The 21,479-nt window shown below is 43.2% G+C and overlaps 1 protein-coding gene across 1 annotated transcript; it reads left to right on the top strand.

Annotated features, from left to right (window-relative positions):
* Positions 1 to 7,179: 7,179 nt before the first annotated feature.
* Positions 7,180 to 19,971, top strand: LOC115363495 (NLR family CARD domain-containing protein 3-like). The gene is made up of 8 exons (XM_030057748.1): positions 7,180 to 7,300; positions 9,080 to 9,365; positions 10,798 to 10,868; positions 12,589 to 14,462; positions 14,554 to 14,727; positions 17,263 to 17,436; positions 18,194 to 18,240; positions 19,414 to 19,971. Exons 1-8 carry the CDS (start codon positions 7,196 to 7,198, stop codon positions 19,959 to 19,961), a joined length of 3,279 nt encoding a protein of 1,092 aa, XP_029913608.1. The 5' UTR covers positions 7,180 to 7,195; the 3' UTR covers positions 19,962 to 19,971.
* The last annotated feature ends 1,508 nt before the right edge of the window (positions 19,972 to 21,479 follow it).

A 21,479-nucleotide genomic window follows, 5' to 3' on the forward strand; every position in this document is an offset into this window, starting at 1 on the left:
TTATGTAGATATATTATAGAAAAGGCCACAACACACTGCAGGTATCACAGTGAAATGACCACAGACAAGAATGGAATCCAAAAGTAAGGCGCTCTTACAGAGATGATGTCAGCGTCTCTCCTCCTTTCTCCTAATCTCCTTTATTTCTGGGAAGCCGAAACTGAAGAGACTGGAGAGACATACTGGAGACTGGAGAGATGCTACAGCGACTCCTGGTTGGTCAGCTCGGACTGTATAAAGCCGCCGGAGCGCACAGAGCCGCGTGCAGACAGGCGGCGTCGGGTAGACGGAGTCGAACCTAGACGACTATCCCAGCAGAACCGAGCCATGGCAGCAGCTCCTTCCGCTCCGGCTTTCTTCCTGGAGAAACCGGGGGATCCTCCGGTCCCCTGGAGCGACTGGATCTCCAAGTTCGAGCAGTACCTGAAAAAGGAGTCGTGCCCGGAGGAGCAGAGGGCGGCCCGGCTGCTCGCCCACCTCGGCGTGGAGGGGCGGCGGATCCTCCGCAGCCTGCCGGGGCCGACCGACAGCTACACGGAGATGGTCGACGCCCTGACCGCTTACTACAACGCCAAACCGCGAAGAAGTGAGTCATGCTGCGGGGTGACACAGAACACACCTTACTCAGGCTAATGGCAACTAGTTTTTTTGTTTGTTTTTTGTTTGTTGCCTGTCTTGATTTGTTGTTGTTTGTATCTTGTTGTAAAGCGATCTTGGATCTCGTGAAAGGCGCTATATAAATTAAAGCTATTATTATTATTACTATTATTATTATTATTATTACTCTGTCATTATGGAGAGCTATGAGGAGGACAACAAAGTTATTGTGGCTGCAAATAAGAATGTTGGCAGAAAGTTGCAAACCGTGTAACTTCATAAATTATCTTCAACTTTATTTATATTAATTAACCATTACCGTCAATAACTGCATTCCGGGTGTTTACCATTCCTGCATCCGCGCTCAGACCGTAGTCGAAACGCACAGGGGAGACTTATACTCTGCTCCAGGGCCGAAGTTAGTAGCAAACTCAGGGGCTAACCCCCTTTTCTTTATCCATCAAGTGGCCAAGTAACACACACAATCTTGAGGAGTTTCATTTATTTTCTGACAAGAGCTCTTAGGGCACACACCTTTTTTTCCCCCTCATTTGCAGCTACCTTTACAACCCGCATGCCCCCCGGTCGCCAGCTCTCTCTCTCTCTGTCTCTCTCTCTCTCTCTCTCTCTCTCTCTCTCCAGTCTCCAGACTGCGCGACTGGGCAGTGTTCTGCATACTCGTTTCACACAGATACAAATTCTCCAGACATGAGCTGTGGCAGGTCTAGTGGAAGAAGTTCGCAGCAGGAGGAGTAGTAAAATCTGAAGAATCAGTAGTGATGAATTTCAAAATTTGTTTCCTCTTTAAAAAAAAAAAAAAAAAAAAAATAGAAAAAAAGAAAAAAATACCAAATTTTGTTTTTCCTGTTTTTGTCCCAGTTGTTTTCACTATGGAGGAGCCATTAAGAGTTGCAATAAAGAACTGACATTGCATAGCACAACAACATCTATTCTCTTAAAGGTAATCACATGTGCGATTTGAAATGTGCTTACATTAACATACCAAAATGAAATGTCCAAATAAATGATATGAATATTTACATGAAAGGAATATGAAGCCAGAAGCCAAGAAAAGCACATTAGTGTGTTATGACCTCGCCAGACTTTAAAAAAAAAAAAAAAACAGGATTTTTTTAAGAAATTGTAGTCAGCAGGTAAAGTTATGATCCAGATCATAACTTTACCCGCGCCCCTAAACCATCTTCTGACATGGATTCATGTTGTGATCGAGCCACTTTGCATTCACTTCATTTCTCTCTTTTCCTTCCAACAGAGGGGATAATAGTTACAGCACTAACAGTGACAGGAGCGCTGATTGGAGGAGGTGAGATAACGGCTCAGCACCTTAAACAGCCACAAACACATCACATCAATTTAAAACACTTTAAAAAAATACACCTGATTTTACCAAATATTGCTGCTTACTGTCTATTTAAAACAAAACAAACAAAAAAAAACCTGTAATCCCTGATTTTAAAGTGAAAACAATGTACAGTAATGTGAGACAATATGTAACCCCCTGACACCCATGGCCCCAGGGTCAGGCTTTTATTTTGACAGGGTTGATGTAACTCTCTATGTATTAATTCTATAGAGTTACATGAACCCCCCCAACGGGTTTGGGTTTTTGGGTTCGTAGGTCCCGAAAAAAAAGGGTTAGTGGTGATGGTTACGGTTAAGAGAAGGTGAGGTGCTCCGTGTGACTGACCAGTCCATCCCCAACGACCTCCTGTGAGTGACTTCTTCGTTGGTCTTTATGCTATGTCACAGTACGTCTCTAATCTCTGTTCTCAGTTGGAGCCGTCGTGGCCGCTCCGTATGTCCTGGCCGGAATCGGATTCACCTCCGCTGGGATTTCTGCTGGCTCATTTGCTGCCAGCATGATGTCATCAGCAGCCATAGCCAATGGTGGAGGGGTGGCGGCGGGGAGCCTGGTGGCGATTCTCCAGTCTGCAGGTAGGAGGAGATGAAACACCTGCATCCAGTTTTTCCTCTCTTACATCATCAGACACCAACAGACTTGTAAGAGCTTAATACAAATCTGCTCAGCAGGCAGGTGTGGTGTTTACGCCTGTTAGCGCCAAAGGGGGAAAAATGGAACTGGGGAAGCCGGGGTAATATTTCAAGATTCAATTTCAATTTCTTAGATTAAAGTTGTAAATTTACAAGAAAAACATTGTGGGTTGACTTTGCGAGGTTGGCTCAGCCACACTCTGCAGCTGCTGGCCGTGTCTCAGGCCTGCAGCTGATCCCCTCAGCAGATCCTACTCTGACATGGGATTCAGGAACAAGGAGATCCTGCTGATCTGAGCCCAGAATCAGCAGATTGTTTTCTTCTGAATCGGCCCAAGTCACAGCAACGTCTCTTCAGAGTCCAGATGCTGAGGAGGAGGTTGGGGTTCTGGACTCAGACCAGCAGGATTTCCTTCAGACTGAATCCCACAGGAGGAGAAAAATAAATTTTCAGTTTTTCCTAGATTGACAACTTTAATCTCAAATTTTGAAACAACAGCCTGATACTGAGCAGAATCTGTTATCTCTGCTTCTGCTTCTTCTTCTCCTCTTCCTCCTTGTTTCCAGCTGTATCGCTGCTACACTTCAACCACTGATCCGTTTTCTGGATTTGTTTTGTCTCGTCTTCCCGCTCAGAGTGAACAAACGTCCTCACTTATCATAGAACAGCTGATTATTTTACGAATTATGCACGGCTGATATTTTTTTATTTATTTTTTAAATGTATCTTATGTACCCCCTGCAGTACTCCAACATACCCCTAGGGGGACGTGTTCTCCCACTTGAGAATCACTGCTTTCCCTGGTGGTTTTTAACGCCTGGCTCTTGGTGTCTCCCCCCTCAGGAGCGGCGGGTCTGACGGCAGGGGCCTCGGCTGCCGTGGCGGGGGCCGGAGCCGCGGCTGGAGCTGCGGTGGCTGGAACTGCTGGAGCGCTCACCGTCAAGGGGGAGGAAGAAGATAAAGACACAAAGGAAAGAAGAAAGAAGAGGAACAGGCCGTGTGTAGTCAGTGCCAGCAAACGATGCCCAAGGAACAGGGGCCAAAGAAAGGCTGATCAGAAAAGACCAGCCACTGTCTGAGGCTGCACATAAAATAAATAAATGAAAATAATTCAAATCAAACATTTTGCTGCAACCTCTGCTTCGACACAACGCTTCAGCAACACGTTAAGTGTGACAAGAGTGAAAACTGAACCTTCTTCAAAAGAATAAAATATCTTACATGTTTATATCTAGATAACAATATGATGACAGTAAATTGTTCAGCCCTAGGTAGCATTTCCATAGGGCATAGCCATTTTCCCTCTTCATTTTAGTCTTAAGGAAAAAAAGAAAAAAAATTATATTTTTCTTATCTTTTCTTAACCCTCTTACTAAGAAAATACTTAATTAAAAAGAAAAACACTGTTGCTATTTGGGAAATTAAAACTTCACAAATTCGCTCTTGATTGTTCTTCTGAACTTTAAAACAACAGCAACTCAAAAAATAATCAATCAATCCAATCCAATCCAATCCACTTTATTTATATAGAGCACGATTTTAACAAACAAGGGTTTTATCAAAGTGCTGCACAACAAGATAAAACACAACTAGATAACACAACAGAAGCAGAATAAAAAGGTGAAGAACACAATAGGATAAAACAATAAAATAAACTAAAATAATTTAAATAAACTAAAATAATGTAAATAAAATGAAATAATTTAAAACGCACTGCCGGCACAAGATAAATAAAAACAAGCACACATAAAATCATAATCGCAATCAATAAAATGTTAGAGATGTTTCAGTCAGCTGATCCCAAGTCTCATTTGTTGTAATTCCTTTTTTTGCCCACTGGGTGGTGGCAGATTAAAGATTTGGATTTTATACTATATTAAATCATTTTATATGATTTTGTAATGTGTTATATTGTTTATAAGGTCTCTGTAATAAAGTTGGGTTTACCAATATGACGTCGCAGTGGCTTCACTTTTTTTTTAAACTAGAGATCAGTAGTGTCTGCACTTCAGCACACACACTGGCCCTGTGTGTGTGGGGGGGGGGGCAACATATTGCTTTGTCATCTGGTCCGCATCTCATCCATGGACCTTATAAAAAAATCGATTTTTTTTTTCTGGCACTTTGCATCAATCAATAGCCTACCTGTCAATCAGCCTCTGGAGGAGAGTGAAGCCTCTACCTCCTCCGTCACATTTTAATGTAATGTAATATTTTGAGGAAAAAAATCTGACATTAAAGTCGTAACATTATGAGAAAGAACCCACAAATATACGAGAAAAAAAATCTTTTTTTTTGGTGGTCAAGGAACCAAGAACCAAATTCAACAAAGTGAAACGATGAAGTTCTTTGATTTTATTTTATTTTTCTCATAACTTTGTGAGTTTTTTCTTGTACATTTACCGCTTTAATCAAAGAGAATATCTGCGCTTTTTCTCTGAATATCACCCCCTCCTCCTCCCCCGCCTCAGGAATATGTTTTCCTGTGATCTGCCGTCGCACAGACTTACAGCCTGCAGGGGTTCCTCACCTCCTCTGCTGCCATTACAGTCCTGCAATAACACACATACACACACACACACACACACACACACACACACACACACACACACAAAAGTGACCTTTGGAGCAGAGCCGCACCTGTCGGACGGAGCTGGACTCCAACAGGACGGAGGACACCGACTCCGCGACACCTTCATCAGGTTTGAGCAAAATTGCTTTTTGCCTCTTTTTTGCTTCTTGAGCAAAAAGGACCTCCTGACCTCCTGACCTGCTGAGCTCAGGAGCTCAGCAGGTCAGGAGGTCAGGCTGCAGGTCCGCGGGCTGCTGCCGAGCGACACGGAAACCAACATGGCTGTCAGCTCCTGCCGCTTGGAGAAAAACAAACAAACAAACAAACAAAAAAACTTCATCAAGTTCCGGCGTGTTCGACAGAAAGTAGTGGAGAGAAAAATAACTGTGGAGCCTGAAGGTGGGCCGTAATATTCAGAAAAAAAACACGGAATTTCTGAGATTAAAGTGATAATTTACAAAAAAATAAATAAATTAATGAAAAAAAATTTTTTTTACGTGATCATATTTGGACATTTGTGCAGCTCCATTGAGTGGACACACAGTGAGACCAAAGCCTGCAGGGACACAAAGCTGAGCATGTGGCGGTCAGTGGGGCTAAAAGCTATAAACTGATCAGTCCATTTGATCCAGATATTGATCAGTAACTGGACTGTTCCTGTCAATATTTCTGCTGCAGACAGGATTATAAACTGAAATTATAATCCATGGCTGTAAAATGCTGTGAGTTTGAGCAGATTGAGGCTCTGTGCTGCTGACTGGCTGCAGAACCACAGGAGAACCAATCATCTGCTTCCTAAATGTTCCACGTTTCCTTCCTCTGAGCTCAGAGAAATGTGGAGCTTCTGAAGCAGCGGCTGCTCGTTTTCATTTTTTGCTATAGGTGGAAAAAAAAAAAAAAAAAAAAAAAAAACATCAATTAGACCAGTGGTTCTCATTTAGGAGTACCCCTAGTGGTACATTTAGGTACTGCATGGGGTACATGAGAGTTTTTAGTGTTCATTTACATAATATCAGTCATGCATAATTCCTAAAATAATCAGTCTATGCTATAGTAAGTGTAAATGTAAGTGTGATTTGGGTTCCCTGAAGGTGTCAGATGTGTGTGTGTGTGTGTGTTAAATCTGCTGCCGTGGTCGTCGAGCAAGGACGTTTGTTCACTCTGCCCGGGAAGATGAGACAAAAACAGAAACACTGCAAAAAGTCCAAATCTTACCAAGAATATTTGTCTCATTTCTAGTCAAAATATCTCATTACACTACAAACATTACAAATAAGACATGATCACCTCAGAAATAACTTGTTTTTAGATGATTTTTTTCAATTAGCTTGAAACAAGCAACAAATTTTGCCAGTGAAACAAGCAAATTTTCACTTGTGTCACAAGTGAAAATTTGCTTGTTTTTTGCAAAATTTGTTGCTTGTTTTCACTTCTTTCAAGTGAATTTTCAAGTGAATTTTCACTTGAAACAAGTGCAAATCATCTAAAAACAAGTTATTTCTGAGGTGATCATGTCTTATTTTAAGTGTAATGAGACATTTTGACTTGAAATAAGACAAATAATCTTGGTAAGATTTTGAGTTTTTGCAGTAAACAAGACAAGGTGCTCAGTATCAGGTTGTTGGTTCAGACACTGATGGAGCTGGACTGACCCTGTGTATATGTTTTGTTTTGTTTTTTCTACCATTTTCCCCCCAACTGGTCAGGGGAAACTTGATGGAAAATAAAATAAAAAATAAAGGAGGAACATTACTGAAAAAAGTCTGAGAAGCACACTGATTTAGAGAGCTGATTTTTTTCTGGAAAAGTCCCATTGGCTGCCGTTCATTTGACTCTGTTTGGCCCAGATGTAGCCTCGACGTCGCCCCCTGCAGGCGGGAACACAGACTCTTGAAAGCACACTTCCCCATGTGTGAATGTCTTGCATGAAACCTGACACGTCTGAGGTCTCCGGTGTTTTTTGGCCACAGGTCTGATGCCAGCCCGCTTGTTCTCCACCGTGAAGTGAACAGATGAACGAAGAGCTCGGCACTGACCGAGGAGGAAAAACAACAACGCCTGCCGGACTGTGCTCCTCTGCAGATGGAGGAGGAAGGTCCCTTTCACCAGTTCACCAGGTAAGGATATGTTTCTTATACATTTCTGTGCGACAAAATTGTGACTTTGGGGCCAAAACGAAAATGTTCCAGAAAATAGTTTCCTGTGTGTTGTTATTGCTGGCTGAGTGAAGCAGCAGCCTGACACAAGACTGATGAAACAGATTTCGTTAGTCAAATGTGAGGAAATCTCGTAAATGGTGTGACAGCAAGGATACATGTGAAGCGAAGTGTAAAACAAATCAACATGTTCCCCATGCAGCTCAGGGGCAGAAGTCGCCTACTTCCTACCCTGCCAGTGGGGTGAGATAATCCCACTTGTTGTTTGGCATAAAAAGGGATAAATGTGTTGAAACAAGGCAGATCAAGGCAGATCAGACACTACAGGATCAAGAAAATGACTCTTGACTCAGGAAAATTCTGGAAACAAGTTGATGAGAGTTGGAGAGTTTTTTTTTTTTGTTTTTTTTTAACTGTGTTTAAGATTTGAGCTCTGAAGATGACTGCATGTCTATAATATTTATGTAATATTTATTTATTTATTTGAAATTGAATGTCATCCGGAAGAAGAAATCCCGCTACGATGCGTTGAATAAATTCCAACAAAATTCCAACACCAAGAGCGTCCGATGAAAAATATCAGCAGTGATGAAACTTAAAAGGAAAAGACTGTTGTGAGTAAAAATGTCTTTTCCTTTTCAGATGAAGCAAAGCTTTAATATTATGTTGAAATTATGTTATGTTGAAAAATGCTGCAATGGTGACTTTTAGTTCCCTATGTCTGACGTCCATTATTGTGAAACAGTGTGTGTGTGTGTGTGTATGTGATGGGCCTGTGCTTCTCAAATGTTTTTTCAATAGTGCTTCCCCTTGAAATAATTTTGTTTCAGTCAAGTACGCCCTGAGCAGTGCCAAAAAAAAGGGCAGAAACCCTCCTGTGGTCAGAGGGTCAGTCCAGCTCCAACATCCTGATGCTGAGCAGATTCTCTTGTTCCTGTTTCTGCTTCTTCTTCTCTTCTCCCTCCTTGTTTCCAGCTTCAACCAATGATCCACTTTCTGGATTTGTTTGGTCTCGTCTTCCTGCTCAGAGCGAACAAACGTCCTCGAAACCACACACACACACACACACACACACACACACACACACCTTCAGGAAACCCAAATATCAAATGTGCTTTATAACACCAACATTTACAGTTTTACTGAATTTATTACAGCATAGGCTCATTATTTTAGCAATTATGCATGACTGATATTTTTTTAAATTTATTTTTAAAAACCCCCTACAGTACTCGGATGTACCCCTAGGGGGACATGTTTTCCTAAGTTCGGCCTAATAAGCCGTCACGGTTTGTCAAATATGGCCCCAGGTTCCTGGCCCGTGGTCTGGAATAATAGATTGAAAGGTGCTTGAGGTTTTGAACTATAATGTTGGTTGGATGTTCATAGGGACTCACCTCAGACCTCAGACCTCAGACCTCTCCGCTTTGGGAGATCCTAGCAGGAGCCCTTTGCTCCGGATAGCATGGCTCCCAGGGTCACAGGGGCCCGCAACGCCCTCCACCGCGATAAGGTTGTGCAGATGAGGCGGTTAGGATGCCTCCTGGGTGCCTCCTTGTTGAGTTGTTCTGGGCACCACCAACTGGGAGGAGACCCCGGGGCAGACCCAGGACACGTCAGGGGGATTATGTCTCCCGGCTGGCCTGGGACACCTTGGGATCCCCCAGGAGGAGCTGATGGATGTGGCCGTGGATGGAAAAGCGTATAATTGCCCTTCGAGTTTAACACATCCTCTTTTAGCAGGGAGCAACAATGACGGTTAAGGAGCTCCTCCTGGAAACCCTGAATGATCTGGGGGACGATGACCTCAAGATCTTCCAGTGGTTCTTGCAGCAGACAGACAGCCTGGAAGGCCTCCCAGCCATCCCAAAGAGCCGCCTGGAGAGGGCAGACAGGCCAGACACCGTGGACCAGATGGTGCAGACCTACAACCAACACTGCCTGGAGGTGACCAAGAAGGTTTTAATGAAGATCAACAGGAACGATCTGGTGCAGAATTTGTCAAGCATCAGGTCAGGAGACACAGGTTAGTCAAAATGAACTGTCTGATTTTATTATTGGATAGGAGATATAACCAAGAAGTGGTCATACTAGAGCTAGGCAATACAGACAAAATCAAATGTCCCAGTATCTTTGACTGAATACCTTAATATCGACAGTATTTTTGACAGTCATTCTACTAAGTTCAGAAAACATCATCCCTTTGCACATAATACAGCCTTTGAAACCAGAAAAGACAACCGTTCTGTCACATGACCATATTACCATATGCACAATTGCAAATGATAATGCAGTTTATGTCACAATATCAGTATAATATCAATTATACTTCATGGAAAGTACAATTCATGGAACTAGTGGATTGCTCTGATATGGCCGTCAGTTATTTGAGTGATGGGTTGTCAATGTGGTTGAAATTTGTGCTGAATTACATCAAAACAGCTGTGAAAGATCCAGAAACGTCCTCAGGATTTTTTTGGTTTATGTTCCTCGCAGATCTTGAGATATTCAGCGTCAGCGTCAGATTTTCCGTATCTTGATTCTTTCGACAGTTTTTTCCCAGTTGTAGCTGACGTATTGTTTAACAGTGGCATGGTTGCTCTGATTGAACAGAATGTGAAGAAAGCTCGGTGTCTATAATCTCATCTAATCACTAACACGTGCATTCTTCGACCTAATCCAGAGTGTATAGTCTGCATTTTAGGCTTTCAGAATGTCACTTTTCTAATCCAGAGTCCAACACCTTGCAAAAGTCATACAAAGCGCACAGCATTATTTCTCCATCAGAGCACCTATCTTGCTAATTTTAATAGTAATTCGCTATGTGAAGCTAGACTAAGTAGCAGCAGGTCAATTCTGTAATCAATGAGCATTAATTAGTTTTTGTTTCCTTCTCACTCAACTTGAGTAATGACAACACACCTGTATGCGACATACATTAAGTGACGACTCAACAAAAGGAGTAGGCTTATGCAAAGTCCAGGGAAACCAGCAGAGGTCCGAAAAACACTAGAAGATATTATACAAGGCTCGGTCAATGACGCTGGAACGCTTGACGCAAAATCTGTCACTGAGGTGGCGAAAAGGTTAATGAGACACAGGTGAATCCAGCCGGGGCATGACTACATAATCACAGCATGCAAGAGATGAAGTATCTGAGTGAGGAGAACAAAATAAAACCATGACTGAATGAATGAATCAGTGAAATAATGAGCAGTAAAACATGACCTGAGAGCGAGATGTCACACGTCACACACGAGACGTGTCGTGGTAACAGTGCAGTGGATAACAGAACACTTTGTTTTGCCAAATCAGTGCTCAAAACTACACCATGAGTCAAAAAATGTTCCAGGTCCTACTGCTCGAGCATGAGGGGGGAGAGCAGCAGGATGCAGAGTGGATGTTAAACTCATTAAATCTAAATTCAAGCTGTGGTGGCGTTTGTCTTTGTCTCTCAGGAGATGTCAGCGGCGCTGGGGAGACTTCAGAGTCCGCCCTTCAGTCACAGGCTGCTCCTCTTCCTCACCTCATCCCAGACAGCAGCCAGGCTGAAGGTAAGTTATGGTCGACTGGCACTGTCCATTCAGTGTGGCTGTTAAAATGATGAACGTTTTGGGGGATCCTTTTCTTTCACTTGATATCACAGCTCATGGAACTCAACTCAACTTTATTTATATAGCAGCTCAAAGTTCCTCACACTGCAAGATTAAAAGAACACAGAAAAAACCCAACAGAAAACAATAAAAAAAATGTTAGACTAAAAATCACAATAAGAAGAAACTATGAAATGTTAAAAACAAATAAATGAGTATAGAATTAAATATGAAAACCAGATGATTAGACTGAAAAACTAAGGCTGTAACATTACTCCACAATAAAAGCCAGATTAAAAAGACAGGTCTTTAGTTTCCTTTTAAAAATACCAAGCAATCTTGTCATTCTGATATCCAGAGGCGGTTTGTTCCGCAGTTTAAAAACAGAGGGCAGCCTCACCAGGTTTTTTTTGGGATACATAAAACATCTAACAGATAAGCTGCGGAGGACCTCAGGGATCTGGCTGGAACATAAAATGAAATAAAATCTCAGATGTTTGGAGGAGCCTGGTCATTTAAATCTTAAAAACAAGTAAAATAAATAAATCAGTTCTAAAAGATACAGGGAGCCAGCGCAGGGTCTTCTGCTGTGGATCCATTTTTATTGATTTAGTCAAAATTCTAGCCGCTGAGTTCTGGAGTATCTGCAGTTTTCTTATAGACTTTTTACGTAATCCTGTAAAGAGTGCATTACATCAGTCTAAACCACCAGTAATAAAAGCATGAATGAGCATTTCAGCATCTTTCTGAGTTAAAAAAAAAAAAAAAAAAAAAAAAGGTCTGACTTCGGTGATATTCCTAAGATGAAAGAAGGTTGTTTTAATGACCCTGTTACAATGAAAATGAAAATTTAAATCTGAGTCTAAAAATCACTCCCAAACTTGTGATGTGTGTTTTAATCTGCTTGCTAAGACCGCCAAGCACTGGGTGCAGATTTTCACTTGCGGTTTTGGGTCCTATGAAAGGAATCTCTGTTTTTTCCTAATTTAGTTATAAAGTTTTTACACAACCATACATTAATGTCAGAGAGACAGGAAATAAGAGTATTCATTGCATTTGTGTCATTTGGTGGAACAGAGATGTACAATTATATGTCATCAGCAAAAAAAAAAAAAAAGGGTAATTGACATGGAGATGGTTAATAATGTTTCCCAGTGGGAGCTTATAGAATGAAAACAATTGGTCCCAAAATTCGTCCTTGAGGAATAACATAATCAATACCATGAGTTTCTGAAATGTAAGCACACAACCTGATAAAAAAAAAAAACAAAAAAACAAAAAAAAAAACTGTCTTCCAGTTAAATAAGACTGAAACCAGCTAATACCCAGAGGCAACCAAGTAAATGCCTGGAAGCATCAATTTCTTTGGGTAAGAGATGCAGAGTTGGGTTTATTCGAGGATCAACAGGTCAAATCTCAGAACTCACCATTACTTGGAAAAGTGAATTAGTACTTCCCTCCAATTTAATCGCAATTGTCAGTATAACCTTGAGCAAGGCACTGAACCCCCAGCTGCTCAAGTGGAGCTGCTTCAGTGGTTGTGCAGGTATTTTTTCCACACTGGCTGTGGTCTCCATTGTTAAAGGTTGGGGGGGGAGGTTGCCTGGTACAAACATCGGCCTGGACCTTTTTTCAATGTATATCATTTTGTTCTACACAGATTTGCTGGTGCCTACACCAAAGGCTCCACAGCCAATCACATCGTTCCAAAGTATGCTTCAGTCTAACCTCCAGGACAGGTTTATGTGCGTACAAGAAGGTATGTCAGAGAGAAAAAATAAGCAGCTTTTGGATGACATCTACACAGACCTCTACGTCACAGATGGGGGAGTTGTACACATCAACCAGCAGCACGAGGTCAGGCAGATTGAGATGGCATCAGGAAAGTCAACGGACACAGAGAAGCCAATCAAACCCAGTGACATCTTCAAACACCCTTCTGGAAAATGCACACCCATAAGAATGGTGCTGACCAACGGTATTGCAGGAATTGGCAAAACCTTCCTTGTGTACAAGTTCATCCTGGACTGGGCTGAAGGAAGAGCCAATCAAGATGTGCATCTTGCATTCCCCTTCACCTTCCGCCAACTAAACTTACTGAGGGGAAAAAGGTTTCGTTTTGCAGAGCTCATTCACAGATGCATCAGGGAAACCATCGACATCCAGGAGGAGGCTCTTAATCACATCTTCACAACAATACAGACATCTGGAAACTCCAACTATGACAAGAGCAAATTCAAGCTCCTGTTTGTGTTGGACGGTCTGGATGAGAGCCGCCTTCAGCTAGACTTCACTGCTGATGAAGAATCTTATGTTGATGTGACAGAGCCAACCAGAGTAGAAGTGCTGGTGACAAACCTCATCAAGGGGAAACTGCTTCCCTCTGCTCGCCTCTGGATAACCACACGACCCGCAGCAGCCAATCAGATCCCTCCAGAGTGTGCTGACATCTTTACAGAGGTGAGAGGCTTCACTGACCCACAGAAGGAGGAATACTTCAGGAAGAGATTCAGAGACGAGGAGCAGGCCAGCAGAATCATCTCCCACATCAAGACGTCACGAAGCCTCCACATCATGTGCCACATCCCAGTCTTCTGCTGGATCACTGCTACAGTTCTGGAGGACGTGTTGAAAACCAGCGTGGGAGGAGACCTGCCCAAGACCCTGACTGAGATGTACGCAGAGTTCCTGGTGTTTCAGATCAATCACACAAAGCAGAAGTATGGCACTGAAAAGAGCATCCAGTACATTCAGTCACTTGCAAAATTGGCTTTTCACCAGCTGGAGGAAGGCAACCTTATATTCTACGAACACAATCTAAAAGAAAGCGGCATTAATTTCAATGAAGCTTCAATGTACTCAGGAGTATTCACACAGATCTTTAAAGAACATCGTGGACGGAATAGGGACATGAAAAATGACAAGATGTTTAGCTTCGTTCATCTGACCATTCAGGAGTTTCTGGCTGCAGTTCATGTGGTCCTGTCACTACATAACAGAAACAAGAGTGTCATGCCCATGCCCCGCCTGACTGTCCAAAATGTGTGGATGCTTTTCAGTAAAACATCTACATCAAAGGTCCACAGGATTGCCATTGACAGGGCCTTAGAGAGTCCAGATGGTCACCTGGACATGTTCCTCCGATTCCTCCTGGGTCTTTCACAGGAGAACAATCAAAACCTCTTAAGAGGCCTGCTCACACAGACAAGAAGTGGCTCACAGACCAATCAGGAAACAGTTGAGTACATCAAGAGGAAGATCAGGGAGAATCCCTCTCCAGAGAGAAGCATCAACCTGTTCCACTGTCTGAATGAGATGAATGACCATTCTCTAGTGGAGGAGATCCAACAGTACCTGAGATCAGGAAGTCTCTCCACAGATGAACTCTCCCCTGCTCAGTGGTCAGCTCTGGTCTTTATGTTGCTGACATCGGAAGAAGATCTAGAAGTGTTTGACCTGAAAAAATACTCTGCTTCAGAAGAGGCTCTTCTGAGTATGATGCCAGTGGTCCAAGTCTCCAATATATCCTTGTAAGTGAAAAAGACAACTGGATATATTAACTATATCAAATGTGTATTTTTATTTTAAAGTTCCTTTTTGTTTTTATTACTAACTCTTCAGACTGAGTGGCTGCAACATCTCAGAGAAAGGCTGTGCAGCTCTGGCCTCAGTTCTCAGCTCCCAGTCCTCCAGTCTGAGAGAGCTGGACCTGAGTCACAACGATCTGCAGGATAAAGGAGTGAAGCTGCTCTCTGCTGGACTGGAGAGTCCACACTGCAGACTGGATACTCTCAGGTCAGGATTCCTGCAGTATTCCTGTTTTTATGCAACAAAGTACAACACAAGGAAACAAAACATTGCAGCGTCAAGGGACAGGGACAAGGACGGGTGACCTGTACCGCCACTCGGTACCGAGCCACGCCATGATTGCTATGCCAAAGTGACAGCTGCTGAAGGGAAGCAAAACAATGAATAGGGCTGAGGGATGAAATTATCTACAACCTGCCAAACCAATTAACTAATTCAAAATAAGGCCTGGGGGGTACATCTGGCCCGTGAAATGAAAAAGAAAAAATTTTAAAAATTAAATTTAATCAGGCCCTCGGATCTAACCCCCTGCCAAATTTATGTTTTCATAGGAAAACATAAATTTCATATTCTTTTGATTGTTTCACAGCGGTGCTGTGCTATGCACCAACAATCCTGTAGGTGGCAGGGTCAGATATGAGTTGGACTGATATTTGTGTGCCATACTGCCATTACTGAGGAGTGCCAGTTCGAAAATACTACTTGACTTGAATAAACTGGGAAGGAGGATGAATCCACTGTTCCCACTGAGACGCAGTATCACACACTGGTGATGAGATCAGAATGAATAAAATAACAATAATTTATCAACTGATTTAAAAAAGGATTTTGAAAAGGAAAGGTAGCATAATATAACTGAATGTGTTTTGAAGCAAAATGCCTTTGTATAGAAACTTACAATAAATTGTAAAATTGGAATGCGGCCCCTCACCTGGTCTTCAACTCCTTTTTCAACAACGTGGCGGCTCAGAAACTTTCTTTGACATTACAAAAACAATTCAGCCAAATGTGTTTCTGAAGCATTTGAGGTGAGAAATAAACATAAAACCTGCAGCTACTGAATCTGTCTTCATTTTAGATTGGTGGTAGTTAAAGGTCGTGTAGGAGTTTCCAGAGGCGGCGAGTCGTGCCAACGTCACGCCCTGTCTCCACAAACGCAACACAGTGCCACCAGAATGCATCGCAGTGCTGTCTACATAGACGATGAGAGGCGTGGAAATGACTGATCCTGTGTGTGATCCGAGTCGTTTACACTTTTCAATTTCAGAATAATCATTTCAAAAAGTTACAAGGATACAAGGATACAAGGAAGTTTATTTGTCATTATAGAACAGGTTGAATAATGGAATTAAAGTGTGGTTCCCTCTTGATTAATTAATTGATTGATTGTATAAAAAATAGAATTATTAAGCATGGAGGAGTGAGGATGGTGCATTCAGGAGTCTCACAGCCTGAGGGAAGAAGCTGCTCTGTAGTCTGGTGGTACGGCAGTGAATACTTCTGTATCTTTTGCCTGATGGCAGCAGGGTGAACAGGCTGTGGCTGGGGTGGGTGTTGTCTTTTAGGATCCTTTTGGCTCTGCGCAGGCACCTCACCTCCCCGATATCACTGATGCTTGGTAGATGGGTGCCAATGATGTTTTGGGCAGTTTTAATCACTCGTTGCAGAGTCTTCCTGTCCTGGGCCGTGCACATCCCATGCCAGTTTGTGATGTTTCCAGTCAGGATGCTTTCAATCACTCCTTTGTAGAAGCTGACAAGAACTTGGCATGGGAATTTTGCTTTCTTAAGTTTCCTTAAGAAATACAGCCATTTCTGGGCTTTTTTAACCAGGGCAGAGATATGTGAAGTCCATGTCAGGTTCTCTGTTATGTTGATTCCCAGGAACTTGAAACTGCTCACTTGCTCCACCTCAGCTCCATTGATGTAGACAGGGTTGTGTGTCTTTGCCTCCTTTTTTCTAAAATCAACTATCAGCTCTTTGGTTTTGCTGACGTTGAGCAGAAGGTTGTTTTCTGTGCACCATTCTGCAAGATGGTTGATTTCCTCCCAATATGAAAACTCATCATTGATGGAAATCCGGCCGATAATGGTGGTGTCATCTGCAAACTTCACAATAGAGTTTTCTCCATGTTGGGGGTTGCAGTCGTGGGTGTACAGCGTTCTTGCCAAGTCAGGCAAGAATAACTCTCAGTAACAAATAATAAACAATACTTTGGTGGAAGAAAACCTAAAGGCAGAACGAGTAGGATTTGTTGTGATTTGTAAACACAACATTCACAAAGCTGGCCCCTCCTCCCTGGCTAAGCTAACCGCCAGCAGCTCGTTTTCCTTTCCTAGGATGGTGACGGAACGAACGCCTTCACCGTCCTAGATTCACTCCCATTGTGGAGCGAACTTTGTCCGCTTGGCGTTTCGCCTCGCTAGATTTCCTTTTTTCTGTAGGCCACATCCATGATTTTCGTAGCTTCCTGTGGGATGTGGTCAATGTGGTGCCATACTGCGCTGTGATTGGCTGGGAGCTGCACACCCACTGCCCAAAGGCCAACACCCAGAAGAATCTCGAGCTCAGCAAAATAAGAAAATTCAGACAGAGGGCAGGGTCACACACACCAACACACACACACTCCTAGGGGCTCACAAGTCAGGATGCAGAGGATTTGTTTTGCATGAGTCTATACATTCTCATTCTGCCTTTAACGTGTGTATGTGTGTGTGTGTGTGTGTGTGTGTGTGTGTGCAGGCTGTCAGGCTGTCTGGTGACACAGGAAGGCTGTGCTGCTCTGGCCTCAGCTCTGAACTCCAACCCCTCCCACCTGAGAGAGCTGGACCTGAGCTACAATCATCCAGGAGCCTCAGGAGAGAAGCTGCTCTCTGCTGGACAGGAGGATCCAACATGGAGACTGGACAAGCTCAGGTATGAAGAGGCAACGTCTCCTACAAGGCCGAGGGCTGACGGCTTTCGTCAGACTGAGAAGCTGAGGGATATTTTTTTACGAAGCACTCCAACATTTTGGGCAAAATCCCCTTTTCCCGACTTCCCCACACTGAGAGCAGATGTTGGACACCATTTTCTCCTCTGTGGTTCAGTTCCTATGGGTAGCATTTCCTGTTAGCTTAGCATAAAGACTTGAAGTCTATGGGAGTCGTTAGCTTGGCTGCATCAAAGCGAAAAAATAAAACTGGCGCTGTCTTATTGTGACAAAGTGGATCATGTGGATCAATAACTGCATACTTGTAGACTGCACACTATTTAAACTGTTGGCTTAACCACTTAACTAAGTAACTGTGCAATAATTTATTCCTGTAAGGACTTGACAACCATTCAACAGTGCGATATAAATAGGTATGCTTTTTTTTGCATATGCTCAGTTTCGTATTCCTGTATTTATTGCTGCAATTTGTAGGATGAACACACATATTTAGATTTAATGCACATTATGCACATACTTATACGTAATGCACATACTCTTTGCAATTTGTAAGTCACATATTTGTATATTTAGTATTTGTTTCCTTTTTCTTGCAATTTCTCATAATTTAATTTTGTGAATCTGAGCAACTGCAATGACCCAATTTCCCCTCGGAGATCGATAAAGTATTTCTGATTCTGATTCTGATTTTGATTCTGTTTCCGATGTGGATCTGAAATGTGAAACTGTTTATTCCTGCAGCGTGGACCACGGTGGAGTGCAGAGGTTAAAGCCAGGTCTGAGGAAGTGTAAGTGTCCATTTCATTTATTCATGAAAGTACGTTCATCTCTTTAAAGGCCTGCTGTGAATAAAGATGACGGCTGGCCTGTCAGATCAGAGGCCGTGTCTCCGCCTGGCATTAAATGTGTCTCTGGCGATTCGATCACAAGCTGACAGCTCTGAGTCCGTCCGTTCACACCTGGCACTAACATACACTATATTGCCAAAAGTCTGCCTTCACACGCATAGGAACGTGAGTGACATCCCATTCTTAAACCATAGGATTTAATCTGATGTGGGCCCACCCTTTGCAGCTATAACAGCAGCTATATCAACTCTTCCAGGAAGGCTTTTCCACAAGGTTTAGGAGTGTGTTTATGGGAATTTCTTACTATTCTTCCAGAAGTGCATTTGTAAGGTCAGACTGATGTTGGACAGAAGGCCTGGCTCTCAGTCTCCGCTCTAATTCATCCCAAAGGTGTTCTCTCGGGTTGAGGTCAGGACTCTGAGCAGGCCAGTCAAGTTCTTCCACACCAAACTCGCTCATCTATGTCTTTATGGACCTTGCTTTGTGCACTGGTGCGCAGTCATGTTAGAACAGGAAGGGGCCATCTCCAAACTGTTCCCACAAGGTTGGGAGCATGAAATTGTCCAAAATGTCTTGGTATGCTGAAGCATTAAGAGTTCCTTTCACTGGAACTAAGGGGCTGAGCCCAACTCCCGAAAAACAAGCCCAGACCATGATCCCCCCTCCACCAAACTTTACACTTGGCACAATGCAGTCAGACAAGTACCGTTCTCCTGGAAACCGCCAAACCCAGACTCGTCCATCAGATTGCCAGATGAAGAAGCGTGACTGGTCACTCCAGAGAACACGTCTCCACTGCTCTAGAGTCCAGTGGTGGTGATGCTTTACACCGCTGCATCCGACGCTTTGCATTGTGCTTGGTGATGTAAGGCTTGGATGCAGCTGCTCGGCCGTGGAAACCCATTCCATGAAGCTCTCTACGCTAATCTGAGCTAATCTGAAGATCACATGAAGTTTGGAGGTCTGCAGTTATTGACTCTGCAGAAAGTTGGCGACCTCTGCGCACTATACTGACCCCACTCTGTGGTTTTACGTGGCCTACCACTTTGTGCTGTCATTCCTTTGTCACTTAGTGCTAACCCTAACCCTTTTTTTTCTTGTTCTCTCTGTCAGATGCCTGTGAACTCACCTTCGACCTGAACACAGCGGACAAAAGCCTCCTTGTGTCAGAGGACAGCAGGAAGGTGACTTGGGTGGCAGAGAAGCAGCCGTATCCCGACCACCCGGACAGGTTCGATGACTGGTACCAGTTGCTCTGCAGAGACGCTCTGACTGGTCGCTGCTACTGGGAGGTGGAGTGGAAGGGATGGGTTTATGTCGGAGCAACTTACAAGGGAATCAGCAGGAGCGGATTTGTCGGCGACTGCTGTCTCGGATTGAACGACACGTCCTGGAGTCTGGCCTGCACCGGTTCCGGTTACGCCGCCCTTCATGACAGACAAACCATATACATCAACTCCTCCGTGTCTGACAGAATTGGAGTGTATCTGGACTGGCCTGCCGGCTCTCTGTCCTTCTACAGGGTCTCCTGCGACACACTGACCCACCTCCACACCTTCAACAACACCTTCACTGAGCCTCTGTACCCCGGCTTCTGGTTTGGGTCAGAGCTTGGCTTCGGATTCGACTCGGGCTCTTCGGTGTTGCTGTGTCACTTATAGGACGTCAGGCTTCCTCTGTAGACACGTCACAAAGTGATGAAACATCTGGGGCGGATCTACCATGGGCTGGGAGCTGCCACACTGAAAACAGGCCATGCCACCCCAGTTTGGGCAATCTAATACAAAAATAACAATAATGATGTCGCTGGTTGGAGATTTACAAAACTGAAACTCTGCTGTCCAACTGCAAGTGAATGTGGCGTAAGATGACGCAGCGGCAGGAAGCGTTCCTCTCATTTTTGCGTCTGGATTTCAGCAGCGATAGAACGAGAACCACTGATCCAACCAGAATAAGCTCATTTTGACTTTTACACTGTGAACAAACTACAATCATCAGAACTGAGTGAAGCTGGAGACTCTGGATTCAAACAGTGTGTGGTGTTTGCTCAGTAACAAAGTGATGATTTCCCTCTTTCTATCTGGCACCGCCTAAAATTTCCATGCCACCCTTTGGCCCCCTCATGAACATTTCTCTTGATATGTCCCTGTGAAATGTATTCCAGAACATGGACATTTATTTTGGGCGAGGAAGAGGAAATGAAGGAAAGATTTATCCAGGCAGCTTCACACATTTTGTATGGTTGTAGCAGGCCGTTTGTAAAAAGAAAAGAAACATCTAAATTCTGTCTCATACACTGTGGTTGTTTTTTTCTTGGTGGCCCACAGGAAGATGTTTGAGTGTTGGCACAGGTGCAGCAAACTTAATTAGATGCATATGTTGTGGTGTAGATCCCTGGGCGTGTTATGAGTCCACATGGAGGTGAAAATACCCTCATCAGGGACAGACTGGGACAAAAAAAGTGCTGTAAACTGTATTTACTGTATTATAGGGCTTTTGTTTACACTTGTAAAAAATAGATCAGCCATTATTTAGGATTTCTTTGATCTGAATCACCGATTGAGTCACTAACGGGTCACTTGAGAAAAGCTCGGCTGAAACAGGACTTTCTGCTGGCCGTGTCACCGCTGGACGTCCTGACTAAGCAGGGTGTGTTTCTGATACGGAGGCTCAGGACCTTCTGGGAAGATGTTGACTCACCTGGAGGCCTTTGCCTCCCTAAAAGCAAACTCACACTCCTCATCTTCCTTTCTTAGGAATTGAAACTTAAACTTACCTATACTTGTTTCTCACAGATTATTCCATCAGATTATTCAAATTTCACTCTTAACTCCACATACACACTAAATTTGAAAGTGTATTTGAATTTAGAGAGGGTCGTTTTGGTTAATTAACCAAAACCTCAGCTTTAAAATGATGCTTTTCACTCACGTTAAACAATGTCTTCCTTCCCCTCATAAATGTGACTTATTCTTCCACCTGTGGCAGTGCCGGCATGACACAGGTGGATGACGATGGATGATGATTTTTTTTTTTTTTTTTTAATACACTGGAGTATTAGTGCCATTGTAGGGAAAATAAATATGGAGCCTGGAAGAGGAGTAATATTACGAGATTTTTTTCGGATTTTTTTCCTCTTAATTTTCTCATAGTTTTTTTTCATGAATATACAACTTCAT

This window comes from Myripristis murdjan, chromosome 8, assembly GCF_902150065.1.
Source record: "Myripristis murdjan chromosome 8, fMyrMur1.1, whole genome shotgun sequence".
Taxonomy (NCBI): Eukaryota; Metazoa; Chordata; class Actinopteri; order Holocentriformes; family Holocentridae; genus Myripristis; species Myripristis murdjan.